The sequence below is a fragment of the Amphiprion ocellaris genome, chromosome 5 (assembly GCF_022539595.1).
Source record: "Amphiprion ocellaris isolate individual 3 ecotype Okinawa chromosome 5, ASM2253959v1, whole genome shotgun sequence".
Taxonomy (NCBI): Eukaryota; Metazoa; Chordata; class Actinopteri; family Pomacentridae; genus Amphiprion; species Amphiprion ocellaris.
The window spans coordinates 20,030,402-20,057,572 of NC_072770.1; the positions used below are offsets into that span (position 1 = coordinate 20,030,402).

Genomic DNA, 27,171 nt, shown 5'->3' on the forward strand with positions numbered 1-27,171 from the left:
TTTAACCGAAATATTAAAATGGAGGAAAGAATGAAAACGCAAAGGAATATTTTGTTTTGTATTTCTGAGCACAAAGAAGAGTGAGCTATTTCAAATTTTCAAACGGAATAGTTCAGTGTAAAAGTCAGCGCTTTAGGGGGAAAATACAATCAATCCATTTTAGTGTCTAATAAAGTCTGAGCCTTGAGTACAGAGACAAGATATACAGAGGACTCAATTTTAACTGCCCATAAATAAGCTGTTGGTAAGAAATTTAGGGGACGTTTGGGAGGTCATTCAGGTACAGTGTTTACACACAATAAACCACTTGGGTACCACTATGGCCGTTACTACAGAACAGAAGTGAGTGTGTTTTGCAGAAGAAAAAGAGTTCTTCATTGGCCTCTTATAAAAATTTTAAATTCAAGGAAGCATAGCTAAAAGAAAACGGACACTTAGTGAGAACACCGAGGACTTTATGCATCACTGGGGGCCTATTGACACATATTAGTCCTAGTGATGCTTTTGATCATTGTGATTCTGACCCGCAGGCTGAATTTTAATAGAGGGCATTTTCTGAACACTTGTATTTCACTGTCACTTGCCTGTAACAGTAGATAATGGACATACATTTATGAGAAAATGTATGGTTCTGTACTATGAATATTGTATAGCAGAACATAAGACCAAGTACTGATCCTGGAAATCACATTGTTACCAATTAGACTCAGAGGTCAGAGCTGCAAGGTTTCCTCTCATTCCCTTTCATCCTTCTTTTCCTAACGGAATCCACCTCTCCAATCATGACTAGCATTATACTGTCTGCTAGGCTCATTTCGTAGAGAGAAGATTTAATTAAAAGAAGAACCCCACTGTTCTGTGACTGCATTGGTCTCTCGTGACTCCGCTGAGAAAAATGGCAGAGGGTTTAAGAAAAAAATAAAAAATCCTCTTACTGGATCTATTTCAGAACATGAAAGCTTCTGGCAACATAAGTTGAGGGTCACACACACACACACACACACACACATACTTTTAACATACAGGAGACAACAGAGGTCAGTAGAGCCCAGCACAATTAAATGTCACCTGTCAGTAACTGCATTTTTTTATGTTAAACAGTCAGATATTTATTGTAGATTATTCTAAATTTGCCCATAGGTGTGAGTGCGAGTGTGATTGTTTATCCTGTTTTAAGTTACTGTATTGTTATTAAGTAATTTTCTTGTTTTTTTTTACTGTGAAGCACTTTGGTCACCCTTTGGGCTGTTGTAAAGGGCTACAGAAATAAACATTGATTGATTGATTGATTGATTTGCTCTTACGTAAAAAAAAATGTAAGTCTAATAGTTTAGATTTACTAGATTAAAAATACAGGCCTGACTGTTGGAAGCTGATGCAGCAAAAGTCAATAGACTTATTCTTACACTTACTGAGATCCAAAACTCTAAATTTATCAATACTTTGTATGTCCAATTCATTTCTGATAACAGACTTGATCCTCCTTGGCATGGAGGTTGAACATTTTCTGCTCAGATATTCTACCATTCTTCATAGGCTTTTTTCCGCTGCTTTTTGCTGGAGGGGTTGTGTTGCTCTATCTTTCTCTTAAAAATACCCCAAAGGTGTTCTACTGGATTCAGGCAGCATATTTGTCCAGGTCATAGTTTTCACTTTTATTTTTCTTTGGAAATTCTTGTGTGATTTGGATCATTATCCTGCTACAATACTCCCTTTCTGCCAAGCTTGCAGAGTGAGAGTCATCCTGTCAGCCAGTATTTTGGTTTATCCACACACCTTCATGGTGCCATCAGTAATCATCTCTCCAACACCTTTTGCACTCATGCAGCCTCATATCATCACACTCCAACATGTGTGCTTCACTTTCAGGACTATGCATTCAGTGTGGTAGACTTGGCCGGGTTCATGACAGACATGCTGGACTCCATCTCAGACAAACAAGTTTTTCTTGACCTCATCTGAACAAAAAATGTGCTCCCAATATTTTCAGGCTTCTTTTCAAGTTTTTTAGCAAAGTCTAATCTTGCCATATGGTGCTGCAGACCATTTGGTTACCATCCATAGAGGTTAATAGAGCCCTTCACATTGTCTGAGCTGTCACAAAAAATTCTAGTGTCCATTTATAATCCCTGTGCCAAGTCTGAAGCATATGCTCATCTCTTTTCAGAGTGCACTGCTGTGGCATCATTTTAGAAGGACAGCCACTGCAGCTCTGACTGGTGGTATTATGGTTCGTTCTATACCTCCTTATTACTGCTGCTAGTGGGTTTTTTTTGCATATTTTTAGTCATTTACCAATCTTCCTGTGTCTGTTTCCATCAGATTTGTTTAATTCCTGTGGCAATTCTTTTCCGTCTGGAGCCATGATGCAGATATGCAGATACACACAGCTTAAAGGTCCAAAACTAAGACTGTTCTAGGGGTCATGTTCATGTTGGTTATTCAGTTTGTTCAGTGATGACACATTTTGTGACTTGTGTGCTATGAATTTATTTATTTGTTTCCTTATTTGCTATATTTCAGTATCCCAGCTTGCAAAAAGTTAGGGTCAAAGCACAGAATTAGCCCCACAACATCTCAATGTCTTAACCCCAGAGTCACCATCACCCCCAACCTGATCACAGGTGTATTCACTTTTGTTGCTTTGAGTTTCTACACTGGGGCCTGTATTTGCAATACAATCTTTCATTTTTGATTATTTGTGGGAGTAAATGATTTGCTTGGCAACTTAGAGATTCTGCAGCTTTTGAAAGGTGATACAATTTTGAATCCATTGAGATTTAAGTGACATTTCACAGGGTTGCAGTCTTTTCTATTGGGTCCTTTCTTGATGCACTACTGATACTGTGACAACATACAGCTAAAACGCTGCAGTGTGATAACATTTATACCTCAATAAAGCAACTAACTGTAAAACATTTCAGTATGACATCATAATAAAGACTGATGTGAAGTATTCTTATATTTTACACTGAAATTGCCACTTTGTCCAAATAGTGAAGAAAAGAAAAAAAAGAATAGAAAACACAAAATTTTCTGCCAATTTCTTTTCACGTAATAACCATCATTAATTTGCTCCAATTCACATTTGACCAGAAAGAATTGTTCTACCAAGAAAGATCTGAACACACTGCGCACAGGAGTACTCTGGCTTCAATACATGGCTCAGTCAGCCCAACCACGTCATTTCACTGCCCCAGCATGTAGTTTGCAGTAAGTGTTAAACACAATACAAATCAATGTGTCACAGCTAGACTCATGACAGCCAAAGCCATGCCATGGCTACAGCCACAGTCCCAGTTAAAGCTTTTATCAATCAGCCAAGGCAATGGTCGGTGAGAGAGCTGAGAGAACCAGCTCTTCTATTATCGTTCTACCTGCAGTTCTACAGACTTGTGCTGAGGAGAAACAGCTGAAGTAGCACCTACTCATGCTGCAGTCACAACCAGTGGCACTCTTCTAGGCCCAAAAGGGACATAATTGAATGCTTATTTCAGTATTTTCCAGTAAAAGCTGAAACCCATCTTCCGTGTCTTCTGCATTATTCCGTGCACTTGTATGGGCAACCGCAGAGCTGAGGGTTGTAATGTATGAATACTAATTGAACGATCCGCAAGGTATCTTATTACCTCTGAACAAACACGTGGCCAGATTGGAAAGCATGACCTCTGAAAAAGTGGTTTTTCCTTATTCAAAAGTGGCATCAAATAAGTGGACTGGTATGTAAAAGCTATTGAAAATTTCAATTTCAATTGCAACAATCAAAGGGTGATTGACTGGCTGTGAAAAAGTCTCGTCTGGTCCAAGAAACACTGAATACACATAGCTGTCTTTTCTAAAGATTTCTTTCGATTGGAGGCCCTTCGCTGTGCCATCTCAGTAAAGACAGTTTCAGTTTAATTACACTGGCCTCATCACCCGTCTGAAACTTCATATGTAACCACAACAAATATGAGGGAGGCACAGAAACCTCACACTGTATTTGCACCAACCAAAAAAAAAAAAAAAGAGAGAACAAAATTTTGAGATCAAAAGTCCTTGTTTTCATATGAATGTGGGATGAAACTCCTTTGGAGCAACAAAGTGTACATCTAAATATAGAATATGAACCACACATTTCACTAACCTATAGGTGGCCACTTAATGTAAACTGACAAGACCCTCTGTTTACATGTTTTTGTGGCGCTTTAAAAAGAACTACTATATAGTATGTATATGTGGCATAATATGTATAAATGTATGTGCAAACGGAGAAACAGTGAAACCATTAACCCAGCAGAACAGATCTCCCTAGATACATGTTGTATGTCATACATTGTGGTAGGCAAACAGAATATTATTTCACCCCAGTAAAAACACAGCAAGTAATATATATGAAAACAGCCCTGTAATGGGGTTCAGCATAACAGTATCTGTCAGTAAAACCTGATAAAATGTGTGCATTTCGGACAATCACTTCAAAACAGCAGACAATTAAGAGTGTCATCACTAAATTCTCATTCAATCAATTATAACAATACAAAAACCTCGTTCTGAATGAATATATATTGATTTCTAGTGGTGCAAACGGAAATCAATGCAGGCTCCCTTACAAGAAACAGTTTGACTCACCACAGCAGGAGCATTGACCACAGAGAGGTTGTAGCCATAAAGGAAAGACGAGCCCAGGGCCCCGAAGAAGGCTGCGCTGAAGAGGCATCCCGTGACTGTCTGCTAAGGAGAGAGAAAACACAATACAGACATTCATGGTAGTAATACAAACACAGGCCTTGTCAATGGAAACCACGTCCATGTTGATCAATGTCAAGGTCAGACCGAACCGAGGGAATTCAGAGAGGACATTATATAGAAGTCCAGGTATTTAGGCCAGGAAAGTGGGTTATTCCCTTCATTTCACGCTTGAGAAGGTCACTGCTTAAAACAAAAAAACAAACAGTACTGTGATGAGCTCATGGTGGAGCTCTGTTCCATGCAGGAGAAAATAAAAGACTTGTACAGGAAATAACAAAGGCTGGTGTTATACAAGATCTTTAGGTAGATGTGTTATGAAACTGCCAAGACAGGTGCCACATAAAGGAAAACAACTAAATCTTCAATCTACAAGTCTCTGTAAGTCTACTAGAGGGAGTAACACCATTCTTCCAAAAGATATCCCCTCATTTCAGCGTTTTAATTATGACGATAGTGAGATCAGTGTGTTTTTCATAAATATTAAGGTTGAAATCTGGTAATTGCAAATGCAATAGCCAGGAGTGCACATAACTTGTTTAGTGGGTTACTCAGGTAAGTACCAGGAGATGGTATTTAATACTTACCTCATATGTAATAAGTGCAGTCTGACTCACTGTTCTCTGCGCCAGCTTCCTGCATGGTAGAAGTTAAGATGCTGCAGATGCACCTTACTGTTTCCATCCAAAGGTCAGCTGCTGGCTTGGGGTCAAATGTCTGTGTGATCTACTTTGACAGGTTAATGTGCATCAGTGCTGAGACAAGCAGACAAGATCTGTACTTGTTTTGTATTATGATGAGATGTGAAAATGCTCTTTGGCATTTTGCACTGCTCAAAGGCAGTGCGAGGGGCAATTTAAGCACCTTGTATATTTTGAAGTAAAGCATCTGGATTCCTTGTATTTATTATTTGGACCAAATGAGACAGTGCTAAGCGCTTTCCTGCTCCATTCTCTCACAGTGGTGCCTCTGTGAAGTTGTAAAGTACCTCATATTTCTGAAGAATGGTAAAAACTGTTGCCTAAACGGTGGAGGTCTTCAAATTCCTGAGACCAAGTTGAAGGATCACAAACTAAGAAATGTTTTACTTTAGTTTCAGATTCTTTTGTTCAGACATTAGGTGAATGGATAGATGTTTTTACCTTGCTTGACAGTTGCGGCGAACACTCTCTCCTTCCTCAGAAGCGTCTCACTGACAGCGTGACGTGTCAGCTGGCAGATTTTGACAGCCGGCATTTGTGGCACGCCCAGTAGAGTTGCCAGATGCGCCGGACCAACCAGCCCATGCCGAAATGGCATGTCGTGGTGAGCCCAACGGACCCGACCATCCCACCAGGCATGCCACATCCCCCACCGTCCTATTTCCTCTGGAGTATGGTAAGAAAATTACACAGGAAGCATACGATCACCTCATACCCACAGCAAGCATCACCCCCCGAATATACGTTACACCAAAAATCCACAAAAAAGACTCCCCTCTACGACCCATAGTAGACAGCATAGGCTCCGTCACATACAACCCATCCAAAGCACTGGCAGAAATAATCAAATCCCTTATTGGAATTACAGAACACCACTGCAAAAATTCTAAAGAACTGGCCAAAGAATTCAGCAACCTAACAATAGAAACAGACAAGATCCTCATTTCTCATGACGTAGTATCCCTATTCACCAAAACCCCGGTAGACGTCACCCTGCACATAGTCCGGGAACGTCTACACAAGGACAAAACACTCCACAAAGGCACAAATCTCACAGTTCATGACATTTACAACTTATTACAGTTCACTGCCAAGTCCACTTATTTCCAATTCAACAACATCATCTACAGCCAAAAAGAGGGATTCGCCATGGGAGACCGTCTCTCCGCCATAATGAGCAGTTTTTTCATGGAGGACCTGGAACAAAGAGCCATCACCACAGCACCACCACCTCTCAAACCCACCCTCTGGAAACGTTACGTGGACGACATATTGGAAAAAGTTAAAACTGGATACACACAACCCCTTACAGACCACCTCAACACCATCGACACCACAGGGAACATCAAATTTACACATGAGGAGGAGCACAATAAAACACTGGCATTTTTGGACATAAACATCCACCACAAGGACGACGGCAGCATGAAAATCACAGTTTACAAAAAGCCCACCCACACAGACCAATACCTGCTTTGGACTTCAGAACATCCAACAACACACAAACTCTCAGCAGTCAGAACATTATAAGAACGGACCGCCATCATCACAGAAGAACAGGACAGACGACAGGAGCAGCAACACATTCAACAGGCACTCACACGCTGCCAGTACCCCAGGTGGGCCATCAATAAAGGAATACAACAGGTAAAAAACAAACAGAAAGCAAAGAAACAGCAAAAAATAAAACAGGCACGAGACACACACGACAACAATAAAACCATAGTCACATTACCGTATATCTGGGGGATCACAGAACCCATCCAACGAACCATGAAAAAACACAACATAGGCACCGCCGTAAAACCACACACAAAACTTAGACAACTACTAGTGCACCCAAAAGACAATATCGAGCAGAACAATAGGTGCAATGTCATTTACGAGATACCATGCAAGTCTATGCTGTCTACTATGGGTCGTAGAGGGGAGTCTTTTTTGTGGATTTTTGGTGTACTGTATATTCGGGGGGGTGATGCTTGCTGTTGGTATGAGGTGATCGTATGCTTCCTGTGTTATTTTCTTACCATACTCCAGAGGAAATAGGACGGTGGGGGATGTGGCATGCCTGGTGGGATGGTCGGGTCCGTTGGGCTCACCACGACATGCCATTACGGCGTGGGTGTGGTTGGTCCGGCGCATCTGGCAACTCTACTGGGCGTGCCACAAATGCCGGCTGTCAAAATCTGCCGACTGACACGTCACGCTGTCAGTGAGACGCTTCTGAGGAAGGAGAGAGTGTTCGCCGAAACTGTCAAGCAAGGTAAAAACATCTATCCATTCACCTAATGTCTGAACAAAAGAATCTGAAACTAAAGTATCAACAAGAAGACATGATGAACGTTTTTGAGCTAAACTAAGAAATGATCACAAGAACTGTGAGAGTCATGTCTGATTTCAAGCCGGTCAATTAACCTCCTGACTAAGTTTGTCTTGTCCCAGTCAGCATCGGCATTAGAAACACTGTCTGTCCTGTAGTGGCCAAACTGTCCAATGGCCACCACGACCTCGTTCACCAATGTTCAGCTTCAACTTCTAAACCTAATGGATGTGGTCTTCAAAATGCGGCCTATGTCAAGCATGCTGAGCAGAAAACACTGAAAACGTCCAGCACAGATATGATGCAGATCACTGTGATCACTCGTAGCCAGTTGCAATGATATTTTTAAGTGTTTCATGCCTCCACGCAGAGCATCTAGATCAGGGGTGTGAAACATACCAGAGGGTCCAATCTGGCCTATGGGATGACTTTGCAAAGTAAAAATTACAGAAGTAAAAATTAATAGATACTGTGCAAATATTGAAAGACACTGAACATTGTGCAGTATTTTTTTATGTATAAATGTTATCCATCTATGAGGCAGGGGGATAACATAACCTTTTTCCCCAACACTGTATCAGTTTAGGTGGTCAGGATCACTACACAGATGTGGGAATGAATGTACATTTAATATAATGTCTAGATCTTGACAAGTTCTTTTGATAATAAAGTAAAATATTATATTGTTCAGTTCCAGATAACAGTGAATAAATATGCTGTGCCTTTGTAGGCACACTGTGAACTGTAAGTTGTAATGCAGATATGATGATTAACTGACGTATAATATTGTTGAAATTGCACTTATCTTTTTTTTTTTTTTATCTGCATTTGTTCTCATTGTTTAACTCCACAAAATGGGAGTCAACATTGTATGAGATTGATGCCTATTTTAGTCTTGCGGCCAAATATTTTAATATTTAGTGCATGTGTGTGACCATCACCAGCCCTCCCTGAAAGCTAAGCAGACATTCTTTATTAGAATTCCCTATTATAAGCCAGGGAGGGCAGTGCTACACCTCAGTGATGTGTGGGGGAAACAAAGACTGGACAGGACAAACAGGACGAACAGGGATAGAAATTAACAGGCGGTGCTATTGCAATTAAAGATTGTAAGGTGGTGTGTTATTCCCAATTACTAACTGTATATCAAAAAATAAATAAATAAATAAATAAATAAATAAATAAAAATTTGAAAAAAGAAAAGAAAACCAAACCAGCACAAAAGAAGAAGAAAATCAATAAATAAATAATTAAACAAACGGTACTGAGCACCATAATTGTGGATGTCTTGATAGTATAGAATAGAATAGAATAGAATAGGCCAGAAAAGGATACTAGTGCAAGAGAGAATGAGTTTAGGGTAGAGACTCTGGAGAGATTCTCAGCACATTCTGGCGGGTCCCATCATTCACTGAAATGGGACTCAGCAGTAGCTGGCGAGACCTGATCAAACATGCAAGTGTGAAGAACCCCGAAGTCCAGAACAGCAATCACGGCAAGACAAGGCCAAGTCAACAGGGCACCCCTCCCCCCAGGCCGTAGGAGCCACAGGGCGGCACCCCCAGAGAGCCACCGGGGCCACCGTGAACGATGCGAACCCGGAGAACAAGAGGGAGCAGCTACTGACACCCCCAGCGCGACAAGACCGACCCAGGCGGCCCGGGGCACGAGGACCCACCCGCCACCCAACCCAACCCCCCCACCCCCACCACAACACACACACACACACACACACACACACACACACACACACACACACACACACACACACACACACACACACACACACACCACCCCCCCCACAACACACACACACACACACACACACACACACACACACACACACACACACACACACACACACACACCCCCACCCCACCCCACCCCACCCCACCCCACCCCACCCCACACACCCCCACCCCACCCATCCCCACCCCACCCCACCCCGAGGGGGCCAACGGCCCCACGCAGCCAGGAAGCCAGACACAGGGGCCGAGCGGCCCACCGAAGGGGCGGCAACCAGCCCATCACAAGGCAGGCCACCACCGGGAGCCGGTCAGAGGAAATCGGAGCCGGGACCCGATGCGAGTCCAGAGGGTAGAAATGGACAGTGTGGTGGGGCCCGGCGACGCCAACAGGGAGGCACCCTGCATACCCCCCGCACCAGGCCTCAGGCGAGCGCAGTACACCCAGGGCCCCCACCCCCTGCAATGCGCCCTGACAACCCACCAGGACAGAGCCACCACATGCCACCAGCCCGCAGTACAGCCACAGCGCCCACCAGGACGGCCAATCCAGCCCCCGCAGCCCACCAAGAGCCATCGCACCAGCCTGGACCCGTCGGGCACGCAGGAGAACCCCCCCCGACCACAGCCCCCAGGTCCCGGGGACCCCCCAGCCACAGCAACACAGATGATGGTCCACCCCCACCACCCCATAGCTATAAGGGGGCCGGGTCCCACCAGCGAGGCCATATTAGTGAAATCTCCCCCATTACTCCCTATTAATATGTCTCCCGATCCCAGACTGGAGACATTATCCCTGCACCGTGGTAGTATAACCCTGAGTGTCATGTGGTGCATTAAAAGTGGGGAGGCTGGGCGAGGCGTCCAGGGGGCGGGCCAGAGGACCACAGAGGATGGCTACTCTGCAGCCTACCCTGACCCAAGTTCCCCGAGCTGTCCCAGACCTACCCCCAAGGTGTGAGTGTGTGTGGTGCATTAAAAACATAGAGAGCAGGGGAGGCAAGCAAGAGGGTGATGGGGAAGAGACAAGGCCGTAGAGCCCTGCCATCCGCCCCACCACAGAGCCCATCATTCCTGCCCCCACCTGCTCTCAGGGCCCTAACTGTTGTGTCCCTATATGTGCCTAAGAGTAACTATATACAGTGATGTGTGAAGTATGTGAAGTGCACAGTAAGAGGCAGTCTGGTGTGGATCCGGCCCATGAGGACAGAGCAGCGGGGGAGACAGGTAGTAAGACCACTGGTACTGATGCAGAGGACCCCCAGAGCCCAGAAGCAAGAGGCCGAGGAGGGCCCACACGAACCCGACCGGCCCAGCCAGCACCAAAACCCCCAGAAGTCGCAGCGCTAGACCAGCGCCCCGGTAGGCGCCACAGCCCCACCACGGGCCAGCCGCATGCAGCACCCTGCCCCGGAGGGAGGACCAGGCCGCACCACAGGGAGCGAGGGCCATGAGCCCCCACGCCCACCCCAGAGCCGGCACGTCCAGGATGCAGGGCGCCCACCCCGCAGCACCACCGAGACCCCACCCACCCCACCACTCCCCAGGACAGCACCGGGCCCGGACAGAAGCCCCCAGCCAGCAGAAACTAATCTCCAGTGGCGGCACACAGGTAAGTATCAAGGCCTGTGCCCGGATGAGCCAGAGCCACCCCCCCAGAGAGACCACCCGGCCCCCATGCCAGACCCCCAGGCAGCGGAGGGCCCCCAGCCCCCCGAGGGGAGGGAGAGGGATGAGGACGAGCGGCCAGGCAGGAGAGGAGGGAGGAGGAGGGAAGCAGAGCAGGAAGGGACAGGGGAGCGACCAGAGGGCTGACCCACCCCAAACCCCAGGGCCAGCCAGGGCGCCCCAGAAGAGACCAGCCGCCGCCACCCCCAAGGCCCCGGGAGAGCGCACAGACCCAGCAGACCCAGGGCTCGAAGGGAGAGACACCGGGGACACCCACCCCCAGGCAGAGGGGCCCGAGCCACGCAGGCCCTGCAGAGCCAGAGAGCAACCCCAAGAGCAATAGGGAAGGGACACCACCAGTGCATGCACACAGCCTTGAAGTCCATGGTGCCATCCTACTTAAAAAGGTAGAGGGTTAATAAACTGAAATAAAGCAGACAGAAGTCAGACCATACACACAGACAGAATAATAATTACAATTTTATGAGGGAAGTGGCATACGCCCACATACAAGCGGAGGCTATAGATTAATATTTATTGATTTAATAAATGGAGACCATTTTTCTTTGAAGGAGTCTAAATGGTTTTTTCCGATAGCAGATATTCTCTCAAGTGAAATGTGCTCTGTGAGGAGGTTCAGCCAATGGATGATGTTGAGGGCTTTCTTATCTTTCCAGTTAACTAAAATAGTTTTTTTGGCAATGGCGATAGCTGCAAGTGTGGGTTGGATATGAATGTCTCGTAGGGCTGTTTGCGTTAGATCACCAATTAGGCAAACGTTCGGGGAGTGCGGAATCCCGCAGTCCAAAATATTGGAGAGTTTCTGTGATCGTTACCCAGAATTGATAGACGGGTGTACAAAGCCACAGAGCGTGAAAGTAAGTGTCAGTCATGTTTTGGGTGCATTGCGTACATGTGTCTGAGCGTGAGAAGCCCATTTTATACAGTTTATATTGCGTTATATGCGTTCTGTGAAGCACCTTAAATTGGATCAATTGTAAGTTGGTGTTTTTAGTCATTTTAAATGTGTTTTCACAGATCTGGGTCCAAAAATCAGAGTCAAAAGATTTGGATACGTCTTTTTCCCATTTTTGAGTTGGTAGGTGTATAGAGTGTGTCTTTGAGAGTAAACTATAAATTTTTGAGAGATTCTTTTTATTTCTTGGAGACAGTTTCACAATGTATTCGACAAATTCAGGTGGCTGTAAATCCGTTGGCTGTAAAGTAGTCTGAAGCGATGGAATTCTACTTGTAATAGTCTTCTTTACCTGTAGGTACTGAAGAAAATTTCCATTTCTTATTTCAAATGTTTGGAATAAGTTTATATATGTCCTAAATATGTTATCATCAAGAAGGTGATGGAGGTGGGTGACTCCTCTCTCTGCCCATGTGCTGAAATAAAGAGCTATTTTGTTGTTGGCAAAATCAGGGTTGTGCCAGATTGGGGAGAGTATACTGGGTTTTAATTGGGAGCCTGTGATTTCCAGTGCTTTCCACCAAGCAGACAAGGTGGAAGCGATCATTGGGTTCTTGAAGCAGGAGTGATGTTTAAGGGCAGAAGTGATAAAGGGAAGGTCAGAGATTTTGATCTGGTTACAATCTAACTGTTCTAGTTCCAGCCAGGAGTTATATTCTTCATGTGGATGTATCCATTTGGTGAGATATTGTAATTGGTTGGATAAATAATAATATATGAAGTTGGGAGCCTCCAGTCCCCCTTCGGATTTATTCTTCTGGAGGGTAGTCAAACTGATTTTAGCCTTTTTATTCTTTGAGTAGAATTTACCAATAGCGGAGTCTAACGATTGGAACCACTTTGATGTGGGTTTAAATGGAATCATGGAGAAGAGATGGTTGATTTTAGGTAATATTTTCATTTTGATTTTTTTAAAAAATGCAGGTTGCTCATTATGTTTTGTAAAGAGATGGTTTATTAAATGGGAAGAATATACTTGTACTTTTTTGTACTAAAACAAAGGAGTTATTTATGTTATTATGCTATGATTTTACTGTTCCAGCCCACTTGAGGTCAAACTGGGCAGCCTGGGGGCTTTCGACCGGGGTGGAGCCCGTTTGGAGTCGGAGCCAGTGCCCGACTTGGCGCCGGTTTTTTGTCTTTCCACCACCGGAGCTGAGGCTCCGGGCTCCAAAAACTGGGGCTTTTTCGGGCACCAACTCGTTGCTGGGCCAGAGGTGGCCAGAGTTGAGAGCCGAGCATGTCACGGGCAGAGGGCGGGGTGACATCTAAAAACATCTAAAAAGATAAACATAGATATGATCATCAACTTATTGCGCGTGTTTAACCGCTAAGTAATCAATGCAAGCGTAGTCGAAGCTAAGTAGCTAAGCTAACGCTAGCACGTTTACTGTTAAGTATCCAAACGTCTTTGATAATTACCTTTCTTCTCAAACGTGATCGCCGGGCATTGGAACGGCGACGCCGATGGGTAACCCCTAACAGAAGGTTTTACTGTTCAGCGATGGCGAGACACACTAGCAAAGCCATGAACACCACTCCAATGAAGTCCTCCATTGTTGTTGTGTGGGTTTCCGTACGGCGTGAACGCTGTTGAACGGCTACGTACGCAGTATGTACACACGTTTTGTGGCGGCGCAATGACGCAGCTCCAACTTTGCTCCTTCTTGAGTGGAAACACAAACCCGTTCTGGGGCAGCACGAGATTTGAACCAAAAAAGCACTGGCTCTCAACTTTGAACCAACCTAGCACCTGGTGCTCTTTGGTCGAAAGCCCTAAGTGGCCCCTGAACTAAAATGGTTCGACTCCCCTGATCTAGATACTATGAAACATATCCACTTTCACAGAAGTGATGCAATGTCGTAACACAACTTTTCCAGCACAGCAGTATTTTTATTACATTTTTTTTGCTCCACGTTTCTTTGAACAAAACTGTTTGACGCGGAGCGACTGAATGTCTCACAGATCAGCTGATTTTGCGCGTTTCTCCAGAATGTGCACCAGAGAGGCAGCAGCAGCAGTTTTGCGACAATACTTTTGTACTCACCATCGATTACAGCAGCCTCGTCTGTGCAAGCAGCGAACAACTTTGTCGTCTAGTTATACAACCTTGTCAAAAAATGGACAATTAAAATTCTTTGAGCATCTTCAAAACGCGCCTGTTACGTTTGCTAGATGTGGGGGCAAGCTGCAAACCTTGCACAACTTTTTAGCCAGCTCCTCCTTAGCTTCAGCCTGCTGCACACCGTCCTTACCTGACCGTCAGGTACGCAAAAAGCACGTCGTGACACACGTGACACTACGCGTTCCTGCTTTCTGTTGCGCATGCGTATCAGTGTACCAGTATGTGCACCTTATGTCCCTTTGATTTGCAGCGATCCTTCCCTTTTAAATCACTTCTTAAACCCCATCTTTATAAGTTTGCTTTTATGTGATGTCGTCTATTTCTATTTTTATTTCTAATTTTATTTACAATTGTTTTATTTTTACTTTAGTTATTTCATTGTTCATTTAATTCTCTTTTACACTTTATTTATGTACTTATTGCTACTGTTGTTATCATTTTTCGATTTGTGTTTATGGTTTTACCTTCTATTTTCTTATATTCAACTTGTTCCTTACCTTACTTGAATGTGGCAATTTATTATTTTATCTGGTGTTGTACCAGTTTATTCTGAGAATCTTTTACAATGTTTGGACCAGCCTTCTGCTCTTCAAGGTTCTTCCTGAGTATCCTTCTTTTTTTCTTTTTTTTTTTTACATTGTCTGTACAGCACTTTGCAGACTCTGATTTTAAAATGTGACATACAAAAAAGTAGTAGTTGTTGTTGGGTCGCACATACAAGTTTTACTTTTGTCACCTCTCTGTAGATTTAAGATTGGCTTCAAAGGATGCTTGGAATTGGAAGACCAGAGGACTAAAAGTGTGAAGCCCCAAAAGCATTTAATTAAGGTCCATAACAGAAGACAGCAGGACACAACACAAACAGAAAGAGTTGCTCCTGTGAGAGCTTCAGTACATAAGAGGTTAAAATCAGAACCTTCATCCTAAGGGTGGCACAAGAGGAAAGGCCACAGAGTCATTAAATTTGAACCATCTTTCCCCTCGGGAGGATGAGCGTGCTTTGCAGATTTTATGGCAAGATTTCATTATGACATATCCTGTGTGCGAAGTTGACATTTAGGCCAGAAGATGGTGCGGAGTAATAATTGAAAGAGTTTTTACTCTGGAGAGCACCACTGCATTGTGATTTTTATATTTCTTGTGCAGAGGTCCAAAAATAGTATATAAATAGTCCAAAAATATGCTGAGGTTAATTGATTATTCTAGATTTGCCCGTAGGTGTGAGTGCGAGTGGGATTTTTTGTCCTGTTGTAAGTTACTGTATTGTTTTTAAGTTATTTTCTTGTTTTTTACTGTGAAGCACTTTGGTCACCCTTTGGGCTGTTGTAAAGGGCAATAGAAATAAACTTTGACTGATTAATAGGTATAAACATTGGGCTCATTGCAATAACAGACGAAGGGTTAAGGGATGACGAACTACTAGGAGTCATCTTCTGGGGACTGTATATACCAGATATGAGGGTGATCTACACCAGGGGTGTCAAACTCATTGTAGTTCAGGGGCCACATTCAGCTCAATTTTATCTCAAGTGGGCCGGAGCAGTAAAATTAAAGCATAATAACCCATAAACATAAACAACTCCAAATCCTTCCCTTTGTTTTAGTTCAAAAAAGTACACTCTGGCAATGTTCACATTTAATGAACTATCTCTTTACAGAACATTATGAACAACCTGAAATTTCTTAAGAAAAATAAGTGAAATTTTAACAATATTATGCCTCTTGCTTATCATGTGTGTATCACTACTTACAGATCACAATGTGTCTACAAAGGGACATAACATTTAGTCACAAGTATGTGGAACTGAACAATATAGTATTTTACTTTGTGGTCAAAACAAGTTGTCAAGGTCTAGATATTATATTAAATTTACATTCATTTCCACATCTGTGTAGTGATCTTGACCACCTAAACCGATATACCACACAAATTATCGTAGGGAGTATTAAGGAAAAGGTTCACTTATCAACCTGCCTTGTAAATGCATCAAATTTCTACATAAAAAAAATACATAAAAGTTGTGGCAGTGCATCAGCAATAGAGTTTCACCAAACCAGACTCTGTCATACTGAAGCTGCTGATTGGCATTATATTGCACAATGTTCAATGTCTTTAAATATTTTCACAGTAAGTACTTATTTCACCTCTGTAATTTTTACACTTTGCAAAGTCATCCCACGGGCCGGTTTGGATTCGTGGGCCTTATGTTTGACACCCCTGATCTAGGCAGTTGTTGTTATATATTGCAATGGGAAAACTTGGATGTACTAAATAAATATTCTCAAATTGGCTGTCTGAGATGGAAGTTTAGAGCAAACAGAAGTTTACAGTTGTACAGGAAACTTTGGTCATCACTCCAAAACATCAGCCCTAGATCACACTATTAGACGCATCCACCGTCAGCCAGTTTGGAGACAATGCAAAATTCAGACAGTGTCAGAAATTTAATAGCACATAGACTTTAGAATTAAGGTTAAAGTACCACTGGGCTTAAATACAGTGTCATGGTATAATCTTCTTATATGATATGAGGACAAAAATTCGAAACAGTATTGCTGAGTTCATAGAGTTTGTTTCATTTTTAGGAAAACTAATTCTGAAAGTGTAATTTTCCTTTCATAACTGGAACATCATATAGTAAGACTTTGGACAAAATTGTGAAGTGAAAGTCTTAAAGGGATTAGATTAAGCTGCAATCATTAAAAATCACCTCACTGAAAGACAATCAACACTTTCTTGAACATGTGTGCATCATACATTAGTTAGTGAGATCAAAATTTAGTTTTTCAAGTATCGCAGCAACACGACATAGCAGCAGCTAAAGACAGCTACGTGATCTGTTACAACAGGTCCAAATGGAGAGGGGCTGATGCAAGGAAGAGTCAGAAGGGAAAGAATAGTAGATTAGTCATGAGTGTAAAAGAGGAGAAAATGAAGCCAATTTTAAGGATTGGACGTCATAGTGAAAAGCATAGATTCGTATCTGCTAATGACAGAGAGGGAAGAGAAGGTACAATTGACTCAAAGCATCTCTCTCTTAATTTTATAAAATGTGTGATCAGATCATCAGCATCTATCAGTGATAAGAAACTAAATTTGATGTGTTGACGAAATAAATGAGGCACTTAGGAGTTAGTAATCTGATCTGAGCTGCTAAATAATCCTCTGAAAAAAGAAACTAAAAGGAACCACATCTCAATGAAAGGAGATAAGCAGTTTGCTACTGCAAGCTACTGAACCGGAGTATCTGCATTTCTTTTTAACAAACTTGGAAGAAATCCATCAACACCCTATAAAGAAGTGTTAAGTAAAGGCTGTGTTAAATCTCCTCCTATATCTGTACTCCATTTTGAAAAGGTGAAAGCTCACCAGTGATAATATGCTTGCAAAATGTGCTTGTGATATCCGTCCTTGCAGAGCTCTGGCCCAGCGGAGTTCCTCTTCTCATTTGCATAAATGTTGCAGCATCTGCTTTACTGTGCTTGCTATGCATGGTAAAGGATTCCCACGAATCGGCTTAAAGCTAATCCTACAGACTTTGAGAAAGACATGAGAGTGTATATCAAGAGGTCACAACATCACTGAGACTATGGAGGTTTGTATACTAAAGAACGGTTAGAAAAAAAAATTAGAATCCAAGCATTTGCCATGAAGGATCTAATCCTGTACAGATAAAAGCAGAGAGTGCTGGCATGGTATTTTTTAGGATACGAAAATAATAAACCAAACACACTCATTGGTGGACTGAGTGCACAGTACAGGGGATACACAACAGAACAACAGAATGAGCTGTACTCAGCCTTAGACACTTCAATCTCCTGTTTGATTACTGTATCACTTCATCTTTGATTTTTAATACACAAACTGGTTCACGTGCAGTTTTTTAACAAGACAGAGGTGTATGGAAATGTGCTATCTTCGCCCTAATGTTGGATCGGTTCATGACATGTAAGGCCATGTACACAGTTTAGCAACCGCTGTGCAGTCACTCTGCACAGTTAAGCAATCTATGAGCATGAATTTCCACATGGTTGTTTTTTCTTCTACCATGTGACTCTTACGAGGGCTCTGTGCCAGTCAATAGCTTTAGGTCACTCTCTCAACTGTGACACTACGGGGATTAGAGAAAATGCATCCTGTTTTCTTTTTAGGCACATAGAACACCTCCCTAAATTCATGGAAAAATCATTGTTAAGAGAGAAGTTTCCATATTTCTAAGCTAAAAAAGAGGTCACTTCCATTACAGTCATTAATTCAAAAAACACAGTAAAGAGCTTACTGGAGAAACCAGTTGTACAGTTATTGTTTATATGACTTGTAATCTGGATGTAAATATTTTTTTCAATGAACAAAAACTTTAGTAGTGAAGACAGGTCCATTTTATTTATACAGAACAATATAACATACCAAACATTTTCCTCATGGGGCTTCAAAACCCCAACATCCGCTGTCCGTGGAGCCTCTCAAGTAAAGCAAACTCATTTCAATTCAATATTCAAGAGTCAAATTAATTAATGTTTAACTGAACTAATTAAATGTTTGGACACTGGATTGGCTTCTACAGCACCTTTGCAGAGAGTACATTTGGTACCATCACAACTCACACAGGCAAATATTTCTTACATGATGACAGTTTATGCATGTATGCATTTTAAATGTCTCACTGTGCCTGAAGAATATAGGTAGACGTGCATGAAGACACTGTACCCCTTCTTGACAGCAGTTTTTCAGCTTAGATTTTAAAAAACGCAGATGAAGCTGTATGTTAATATCTTTATTAACTCAAATGAAAGTTGACTCAAATGAAAAGTGCATTCCAGATACTTTACTGTTGACTAGTTGGATGCTATCAGTGAAACTGGCACAGGAAAGGCGGCAAGACCAAAGCTGCAGCGCTGATGTTTGCACATTCATAGTGGGCAGATGAGGGTAAGTGAACGCTGTCCGCCTATCGATTTATTAGGAGTTATCACCGATGAACATTTAAAGATGTCAATAAACCAAAAATCTAAACAGAAGTGTCTGTGTACAACAATAAATAAATCTTACCATTTACTTGACTGAATGACTTTTTTGTAATGCATACTTTGTGTTGCGGTTAATCTGTTAAATGTCACTATTATCTCATCAGTTCAGTTTTTCTGGTGATACTTAAATCTAATTTTGATGCGATTTTAGCATAAACAGTGAAGACGATCTCTGTGTCGGCAGCAGGACAGAATTTAAATTACAAAGGTCATGTACATATTTGCTGAGGTGAAGAACAGTCACAAAAACATCATGCCCATAGATAGGCCATACATCACAGGTTAATGTATGACATAATAGGCAAATAACAAAAGCAGCTGTGACTTACATGCTGCTCATGATGACTCTGCAATCCTTCCATGAAACCAGTCTAATTTATTACAAGAGATATCTGATCACATCATTTGGAACCTGTCCTGTCAGAAGAATAAGTACAAGGCATAAATAATTAAGTGGCTTCATTACACTAACCTTCCCAGAGTTTTCCTCAACGTTTCCCATCTCATGGACAGCCTTGTCGTCATTCTGTTTGCCCATGTTCAGGTTTCAGCAACCTTAAAAGAGAGGGTCATGATGAGGGTATGACAGGAGACATTTAATTTACATAAAATCTCTGTAGAAAGACAAGACACGCTTCCCAGCAAGGACGGGGAAGCGGAGTTTATCTGTGAAACTACTGAGTGAAGCATCTGCTTGAGAAAGGAAATGACAGAACCTGTGTGTGCTGACGTGTTCTGCAGACATGAGCACAAAAACACTAAGGATTATAGTTCAGGACTTGGTCACAAGTTTAGGATTAACATTTCAAGTGATAATTAGGTTTCTAACATGCAAAAACGTATGGGACATCTTACCACAATCAGAGTGTGAAGTGTTGGATTATCACCCAATTTTTCAACAACAGGAAAAAAACACAATGGTCTGGGTTTGTACTACAATACAAAATTGGATTCCACAATGGTGGCCAAGTGTATCAGACAACTGAGCAAAGACCGAGTCTGCCCCCTAGTGGCTGTAAAAGCAGCAACACTCAGAAACACTGGCCAGCAGAAAAAGTGCTGCTCTCAAAATAAGTGCAATTGTGCGCCAGGCAGAGTTTATATCAGTACATGCACTGCAGGGCATTGGACTGTCAAACTCAAAACCATTTGTTAAAAAAAAGGACAACTGAACTTTTCTATGAAGTTGCGTTACAGGAAGTTTGGACAAACATCCAGAAATAAACATTTCATGTGCTACTAATAGTAGCCAGTAAAGTTAATTACATTTAATAGCATTCAGTCGGGTTCTGGAGACAAAATGAGCCCTTGATTAGATGCAAATTTAAACCAGCAGGACTCTGAGTCCAGAGGAGGAAAAATTACAGCTGTGAACTGAATTCTTTACAAAACACATTACACATCAAAATGTTGTAATCATAGCTTATTAATAATTATGACAACGAATTGATTAAAATAATACTGTGGCTTTTCTTCAGAAGTGTTCATTATTAATCTGGATGTTGTTACTGTGCTTAATACCATTATTTTCAATGCCAGTTCAAACTATATCATTTTTATCTTAGGGTGTACATCCAAAATCTTCAAGGATTTATTGCAGCCTACCGTTTTGGCACCCTCGCTATTAAAGCTCCAGTATCACCACATGAATATGTTCACTGGATGTAAAAGTTCATCCATGATGGTGCACAGATATATCCTACATCAAAATTAAATCATTTTAGCATCTCATTTGCAGTAACTATGATGTACATGTGCTGACTAACCATAGAGCGTTACTTTAGAGTGACAGCTGTCTTTCTGTTTGTTTAGGGTGCAGTAGAAGCTCTTTTTCACTTAGTTATCAGAAACTCTGGGAAGTCACTTTAGGAAACCTCTCCCTCATCTCACCAAAACTACAAACATAACCCGAAACTAAGGACACTCTCAGACTGATTAACAGGTCCATTCTTACAGGAACTAACACTTGGTAACAATTAAATGCAAGCTTTCCTAATGCTGCTGTTGCACTGCTCTGCACAACATGGGATAAAACTTGATCATGTGTTGCATAGTCATCCATTTGGTTGATGGAAACTTAAAAGATAAACAATAAGACAACTGAGATTATGATAAGATAAGTAATATGTATAATGCAGTTGAAGTTGTACTATTGTCAGCTCTACTTTTAATTTATAGCACTTCAACATTTTACACAAAAATATAGACTCTTTGGTGTGTTGTATATCTTCTTATTGCTGTATCTACTCCTCTGAAGTATTGTCTGTCTAGGACCACTTTCTATACTCTGAATAATTACAAAATAGTCATATAACATTGCATTTATTGTCATATTCCACTCTCTTACACAAAAAAGTCAACTGTTTCAAATCATTTCACACTTAGCTACTTTGTCTGACTTACAACCAACCACAGTGTAACAAACATTGACAGAAAATTACAGTAGGTCTAAAGAATAAGTGTCAGCACTTTCACTTAACTGTTGCGACTCTGCTCAACTCTAATAGCCAAAACGACTGCTTGGTGCAAGAACAAGAGATCACAACTTTGAAAATCCTGGTCAAAATAAATGTAAAACCACAGAAATACCACATACAGTGAAAATTACCACTATGGGTGCACTTACCCAGGTACGGCTGTGCTTTCAGACCATGCAGAGAGACTATTGAACACTACCTGGACATAACCGTGATAACACTGAGAAATGATTAACCTCAATGAGTCCCTCCCTCCATCTCCATGTCTCTGTGTCTTATGTCATCTTACCAGTCTGTGATCAGCTAGAGAAATAACAACTACACAAGTGTATTATATGATATTATTGCTCTGCTGAGAAAAACACACTGTTCCCTGAGGTGTCCTCTGTCCTGCCAGTTTTATTAAACATGACTAGTAACACTAATGAGAGCAACAATTAATCATATTTAATTAACTTTCAAAGAAGTTCCAGAAGTGCAGAGGTGGTTTAATATAAAACACGGGAAAACAGCGTTTCTTCATCAGAGATTTTTTAGAAGGAACTTGAGTTGTGATGGAGACCACATGTAGTACTCCAAAGTATTTAATCTGCACAATACAATGAATTCTCTCACATACTACCAACCCCACATATTGCATAGCGATTAAACATTCCTGGAAAATATTGCTGAAACATTGTACAGCTGCAATGTAAGATTAGTGGTTTCACTTTTCAGTGTGCTACAGTGGCATACAGGCAGGAGCATATTTAGCTATCTGGATTCCCCATCCTAATCTTGTTCATGGGGACAAAACACACACAATTATATCATATGCTGCATATACAAACTGCTATTTACCCGTAGCATATTTTACTTTAAGGAGCTTAGCTGCATTGTTAATTTCAAAACAGAAAGCAAATATGCAAATCATAAAATATGACCAATGCCATATGATACACAACTAAGCAGCACAATGAAACCATTCACCTCCATGCACAAGTCCTGTCTTAATATCCCGGGTGATAACACCTTTAAGCACAAAAACATACACAATGCTTTCAAAAAGGAACATCTGAGGCAGGAATAGAAGGCAAAAACCACTCTACGAGACATTGGTGAAAAGAAACATCACTGACCAACCACTGATCCGACCCACAACCTCAACATTAGCAGTGTCACATTCTAACCAAATGAGCCAACTGACCAGTGCTTTGGAATTACACATTAACCACACTTGTGTTTGGAGAGCAGAATGTTGATTGTTACCATAATTGCTAAAATTGCCACTTGAATTTGAGATAAAACAAACATGTCGTCCTACGCACATGCATAATTCACATACAGCCAGAAACAGCTCTGGGTCACGTGACATCACTGTTGGGTGTGTTTACTATTGCAATAAAGCCCACGCTGTAAACAAATCAATGAGGTCACCCAAGTTTAAAACTTGTGGGCAGAGAAATATTGCTTTTCAGCTTGATATGAAGTTTCTAAATGGTATAAAAGCAGTGAAGAGCATTAGAAACTTAAACACTTCCAATATGCTAACACCTTTACTATGTTAATGTTCGAGCACTAAACACAATTTATCGATGTGGCTGATTTGTATGTCATAGTTTTGCAAGTGTTTAGTCATAAATCAAAGTTTTATTATTAGATGAAGCAAAGCGTCATACAAAAATCTGTCATTTGTGATGAAAGTTGATGAACAGACAGGAAATCAAACAACATATTAGAATTCATTGTCTGGGAACTACAAATGTACAATAAAGTACAAAATTTTCACTGCAATTGCTACCACAAAAGTGTCGCTAGCATGGCTGAAAACTGACTTAAATTTTGCTTCATAAGTTGATCATTCTATTGGTAAAATGAACCCTGGACTGTTTTGCATGTGTTAACTTTCTACTAAATGTAAGGTTTGGCATCATATTCATCAGTTATGCAACAACTTCTAAATATTTGTTTTCTCTCGGGTGCGTCTGACCTTACACAGCTGGCTGCTTCTCTGAATTTTAGGACCCTAATGAGGATTACGTGGTGTATAGATAATGGATGGATGGATGGATGGATGGATGGATGGATGGATGATGTGGACACTGCCTCATCGAGGACTGAAAAGACTGAAACTTCTTCACAAAGCTGAAGTTTCAAAAAGCCCTGCCATTTGTCTCCACAGGTTTTGGGGATAAAATCTATTTCAGGACCTCATCTCAATAACATTTGAAAATGTTAATATCAAAAGATCAAGGTAAGATAATCCCCTGACTCTGTACACTCAAAATGTGAACAATACTAAAGTCAATGTTACGACAAACCTAATGACAAAAATTCAAGCTCTTGTAGCCAAAACATTTCATTCAACTTTCATTCCAGCAACATTGCTCTCAGCTTCATTGCTCTACTGCCCACTTACCACATGTATATAAAGTATCAATAAGCCTCTATTTATTCTTATTGCCTCTATTTTTTGCTATTGTCAGAATCTGCACAGTTTAACGGTGGTTGATTTTAAACATTTTACATACATCTACTCATTTTATATGAAAGTAGACTTTTCTGTAACACTCATTTTACTTTCTTTTACCTGCTATGCTTGTTTAAATGTATGGTTGTGATTTTCAGAATGTCCAACATGACACCTTGACCCTTTTCCCCTCATTTTCAGTCAGCTGAGGCCTTGCATGATGATAAACAACATACAGTATATGAAAACCAAGCTGCAAATGAAAATGAACCCCTTACCTTCTTTGAGCATTAAAACACTGCAGTCACAAATGAGGACAAGAGCCGAGTCAATATAAATAAGTGAGAGTGAAGACAACCTGCTACTCACCTTGAAAAGTGTAAATAACATCCTGTCCTGATGAGCTAGAACTACCAGGTCTGAAATCAGGAATAAACAAATGGCGTGCTTGTAGAAAACGTCTGTTTCTCCTACCATGCCAACAATGAAGAGTGCCCTTCCAGTTCATCATTCCCCATTGTTCTGCTACATTCCTTAACCTCGTGTCAGCCTGAGAAACTACCCCGTCGTCAACACAACTGGCCAAAGTCCAGAAAAGACCCCACTTTGCAGATGAGTGTAACAACAAACCAGAGCTCTACTCTACCAGCTGTCAAGGTACCCACAGCTCAGGTTTTCCCACAGACACACGCTGGAAGCTAATTTCCTGTTAAATGGAGCGACAATGCCATTCCAACGGCCAAAACTGAGCTTTGTGCTGCCAGAGTCTTTGCAGACACACTGCAGCTTATTGCATAAAAGCAGCAACTTAGTCTGTCATCCTCCAAAAACTCTCTCCCCAGGCAGCTTTTTGCACTGATCAATGGCTGCTTTATTCTCCCTTGGTTTCATGATAATCACATTTTTTCAAACTACTGCCCAGCAGCTATCTATATTACAAGCATGTGAGCTACATTTCTGCCATGTGGGACCTGCATAAACCCTTCAGTGTCACAAACAGACTCCTAAAACATGATATAGTTTAGGTTTGATAGCTGCGGCACATGGTTTGAGCTGAATTAAGCAGCTCTAAATTCATGCTGTATGCTTTGTGAGACTGTCCTGAAGAGAAATATGGCTCAGGAGCTGCCGTGGGAAAAAGATATGTCCAAGTAATGAAACTCAGACTTGTAAGTTGAACACCCCCTTTGGGACATCTTTCCTCAGCCCTGGAGTTTAGGTAACAAAAGTATTAGGTTTCTCCTGGTGTGGGTAAACCTTTCAGGGAGAAAAGAATCCACAGGGAGACTGCATCAAGCCGTGGAAGGTAGCTGAGATAATGAAAGTCTATCTTTTTTCCTATATATATATATATATATATATATATATATATATATATATATATATATATATATATGTATATGAAAAAAGAAGTTTGTCGTAATAGGTGGTTTAGTTTTACATAGCACATTTCCTAAATCTTGAAGACTACCATTGTGACAGGTACAGCCTCTGTACAACACTGTCCACTGCCCTGCTCTGGTACCATGTATACTCATGTGCTTTGATAAGTAAATATTAAGCTAAGCCAGTCCACCTTTGAATCTGCCAACATTTCAAAGTTCTTTCCAAAGACCATGTTCTGCATTTGTTCTATTTCAGAGATAACCTTTTTGCAGTGGTGCACGGCTCTCGAAACGGATTTCAGCAGCTACGATGAACATTCAACTCCACCTATTCACAACAGAGAACTATTTGTACCACCGTGACGGCCAACAAACCGGTTATTGTGAATTAATGGCAAAATTAAAAGCTTCCACTTGATAGCAGGATCACTCATTCTGTAAAAATCTGTCAAAAAAAGAGAACTCACCGACCTCTCTCTGGACTGTTGCGCTGCAAAATCTGTTTTTTTCCTGCAAACCAATCAACTGTTGATATATAATTAAAAAGGCAGCATTATCACATGAGAGCTAGTTGGCTAACTCAATTTACTGGAACCAAAAGTGGCCGGAGATGCAATGCAGGGTGCTCCTGCTTTTCAGTTTCAGCATGGTAAAGTAATATAATTTATTACAGTTGGCAGAAAAAAAATGCAATGAATCTTAAATAATTTCATTTTTGTTTAAATGTATATCAGCAGAATAATTACGATCCACTATTTTGTATATATTGTTTTAGATTTTGTCTTACGTTGCAGGTTGCTCTAAGAAATCCAGTCAAGTTCCTTTTCATGCCAACACAAATCCTAAAACAGAAACTGCATGCTGTACAATTCCCTTTTTGACCCACTACCTGTGTTGTTAGGGAGGTTAAAAATAATTCTACTGTTAACCTTTATCGCTTTCTTTACTGTCTCGATGATAAGACAAACGTCTTGTGCCTGATAACGTTCCACAAATTAGAAAGCTCAAGAGTGAAAGCAATAAAGTCATAAATGCAACGCCTGTGTATAGTAGGATAAAGTACATTTTGTTAATATACAAAAGTTGAAAAGTAGGAAAGATACATTTAAGTGAAGTTGAAAAAGCAATGTTGCAGGTAACATTCATATTCTTTTTCTCACTTTCTGAAGTTTCAGTTGTTCTTCCTACATAAGAGTTAGTGGCCAGTGGTAGAAAAAAAATCTCCTGATTTGTTCTGCAGTGCACCTCGGTGGTCTCAGCTGCAAACTGTGCATAAACATTATGAGAGAAATTCAAACGTTCTTTTTCCCTTTAGCCATTTAGCAAGTATTTTATCTTTCTGCCTAAACCATGGATCATATGATCTTATGAATACACTCCATCCCTCAATATTTCAAACATGTGCTTTAGTCCCCATCAATAAAAAAAAGACAAACAAAAAAATATGTATTTTTTTTTAGAATCAGTCATTGTTTGAACTCTCAAAATATTAATTATGAGCTCATGTAAACACTGAATCGATCATGGGGGAAAAAACTTAGAGCTATAAATATCCCATTATGTTCTGA

General features: G+C 41.2%; 2 protein-coding genes across 14 annotated transcripts in view; both read right to left on the reverse strand.

The window, feature by feature from the left end:
* The window catches only part of slc2a9l2 (solute carrier family 2 member 9, like 2), a 166,101-nt gene extending 141,459 nt beyond the window's left edge, over positions 1-24,642 (reverse strand). For 4 of the 13 annotated variants that reach the window (XR_008601684.1, XR_008601685.1, XR_008601683.1 and 1 more), the window contains exons 1-3: positions 21,919-21,986; positions 19,765-19,847; positions 4,612-4,713 (exon numbers count right to left, since the gene is read on the reverse strand). Coding sequence is in view for 9 of the 13 variants with exons in the window: in XM_055010570.1 (XP_054866545.1) it covers positions 4,612-4,713; positions 19,765-19,830 (168 nt within the window). In the remaining 4 variants the exon portion in view is untranslated. Of the gene's footprint in view, positions 1-4,611; positions 4,714-5,315; positions 5,455-7,456; positions 7,653-14,186; positions 15,865-19,764; positions 19,848-21,918; positions 21,987-24,587 lie in introns of those variants that run through there. The other 9 variants (XM_055010563.1, XM_055010565.1, XM_055010562.1 and 6 more) reach the window with 9 other exon arrangements.
* LOC129348924 (uncharacterized) lies at positions 9,708-14,180 on the reverse strand. The gene is made up of 2 exons (XM_055010572.1): positions 13,561-14,180; positions 9,708-13,416 (listed from the first exon to the last, which is right to left on the reverse strand). The coding sequence occupies exon 2, from the start codon at positions 13,037-13,039 to the stop codon at positions 11,924-11,926; it is 1,116 nt and encodes a 371-aa protein (XP_054866547.1). The 5' UTR covers positions 13,040-13,416; positions 13,561-14,180; the 3' UTR covers positions 9,708-11,923.
* Positions 24,643-27,171: the final 2,529 nt, after the last annotated feature.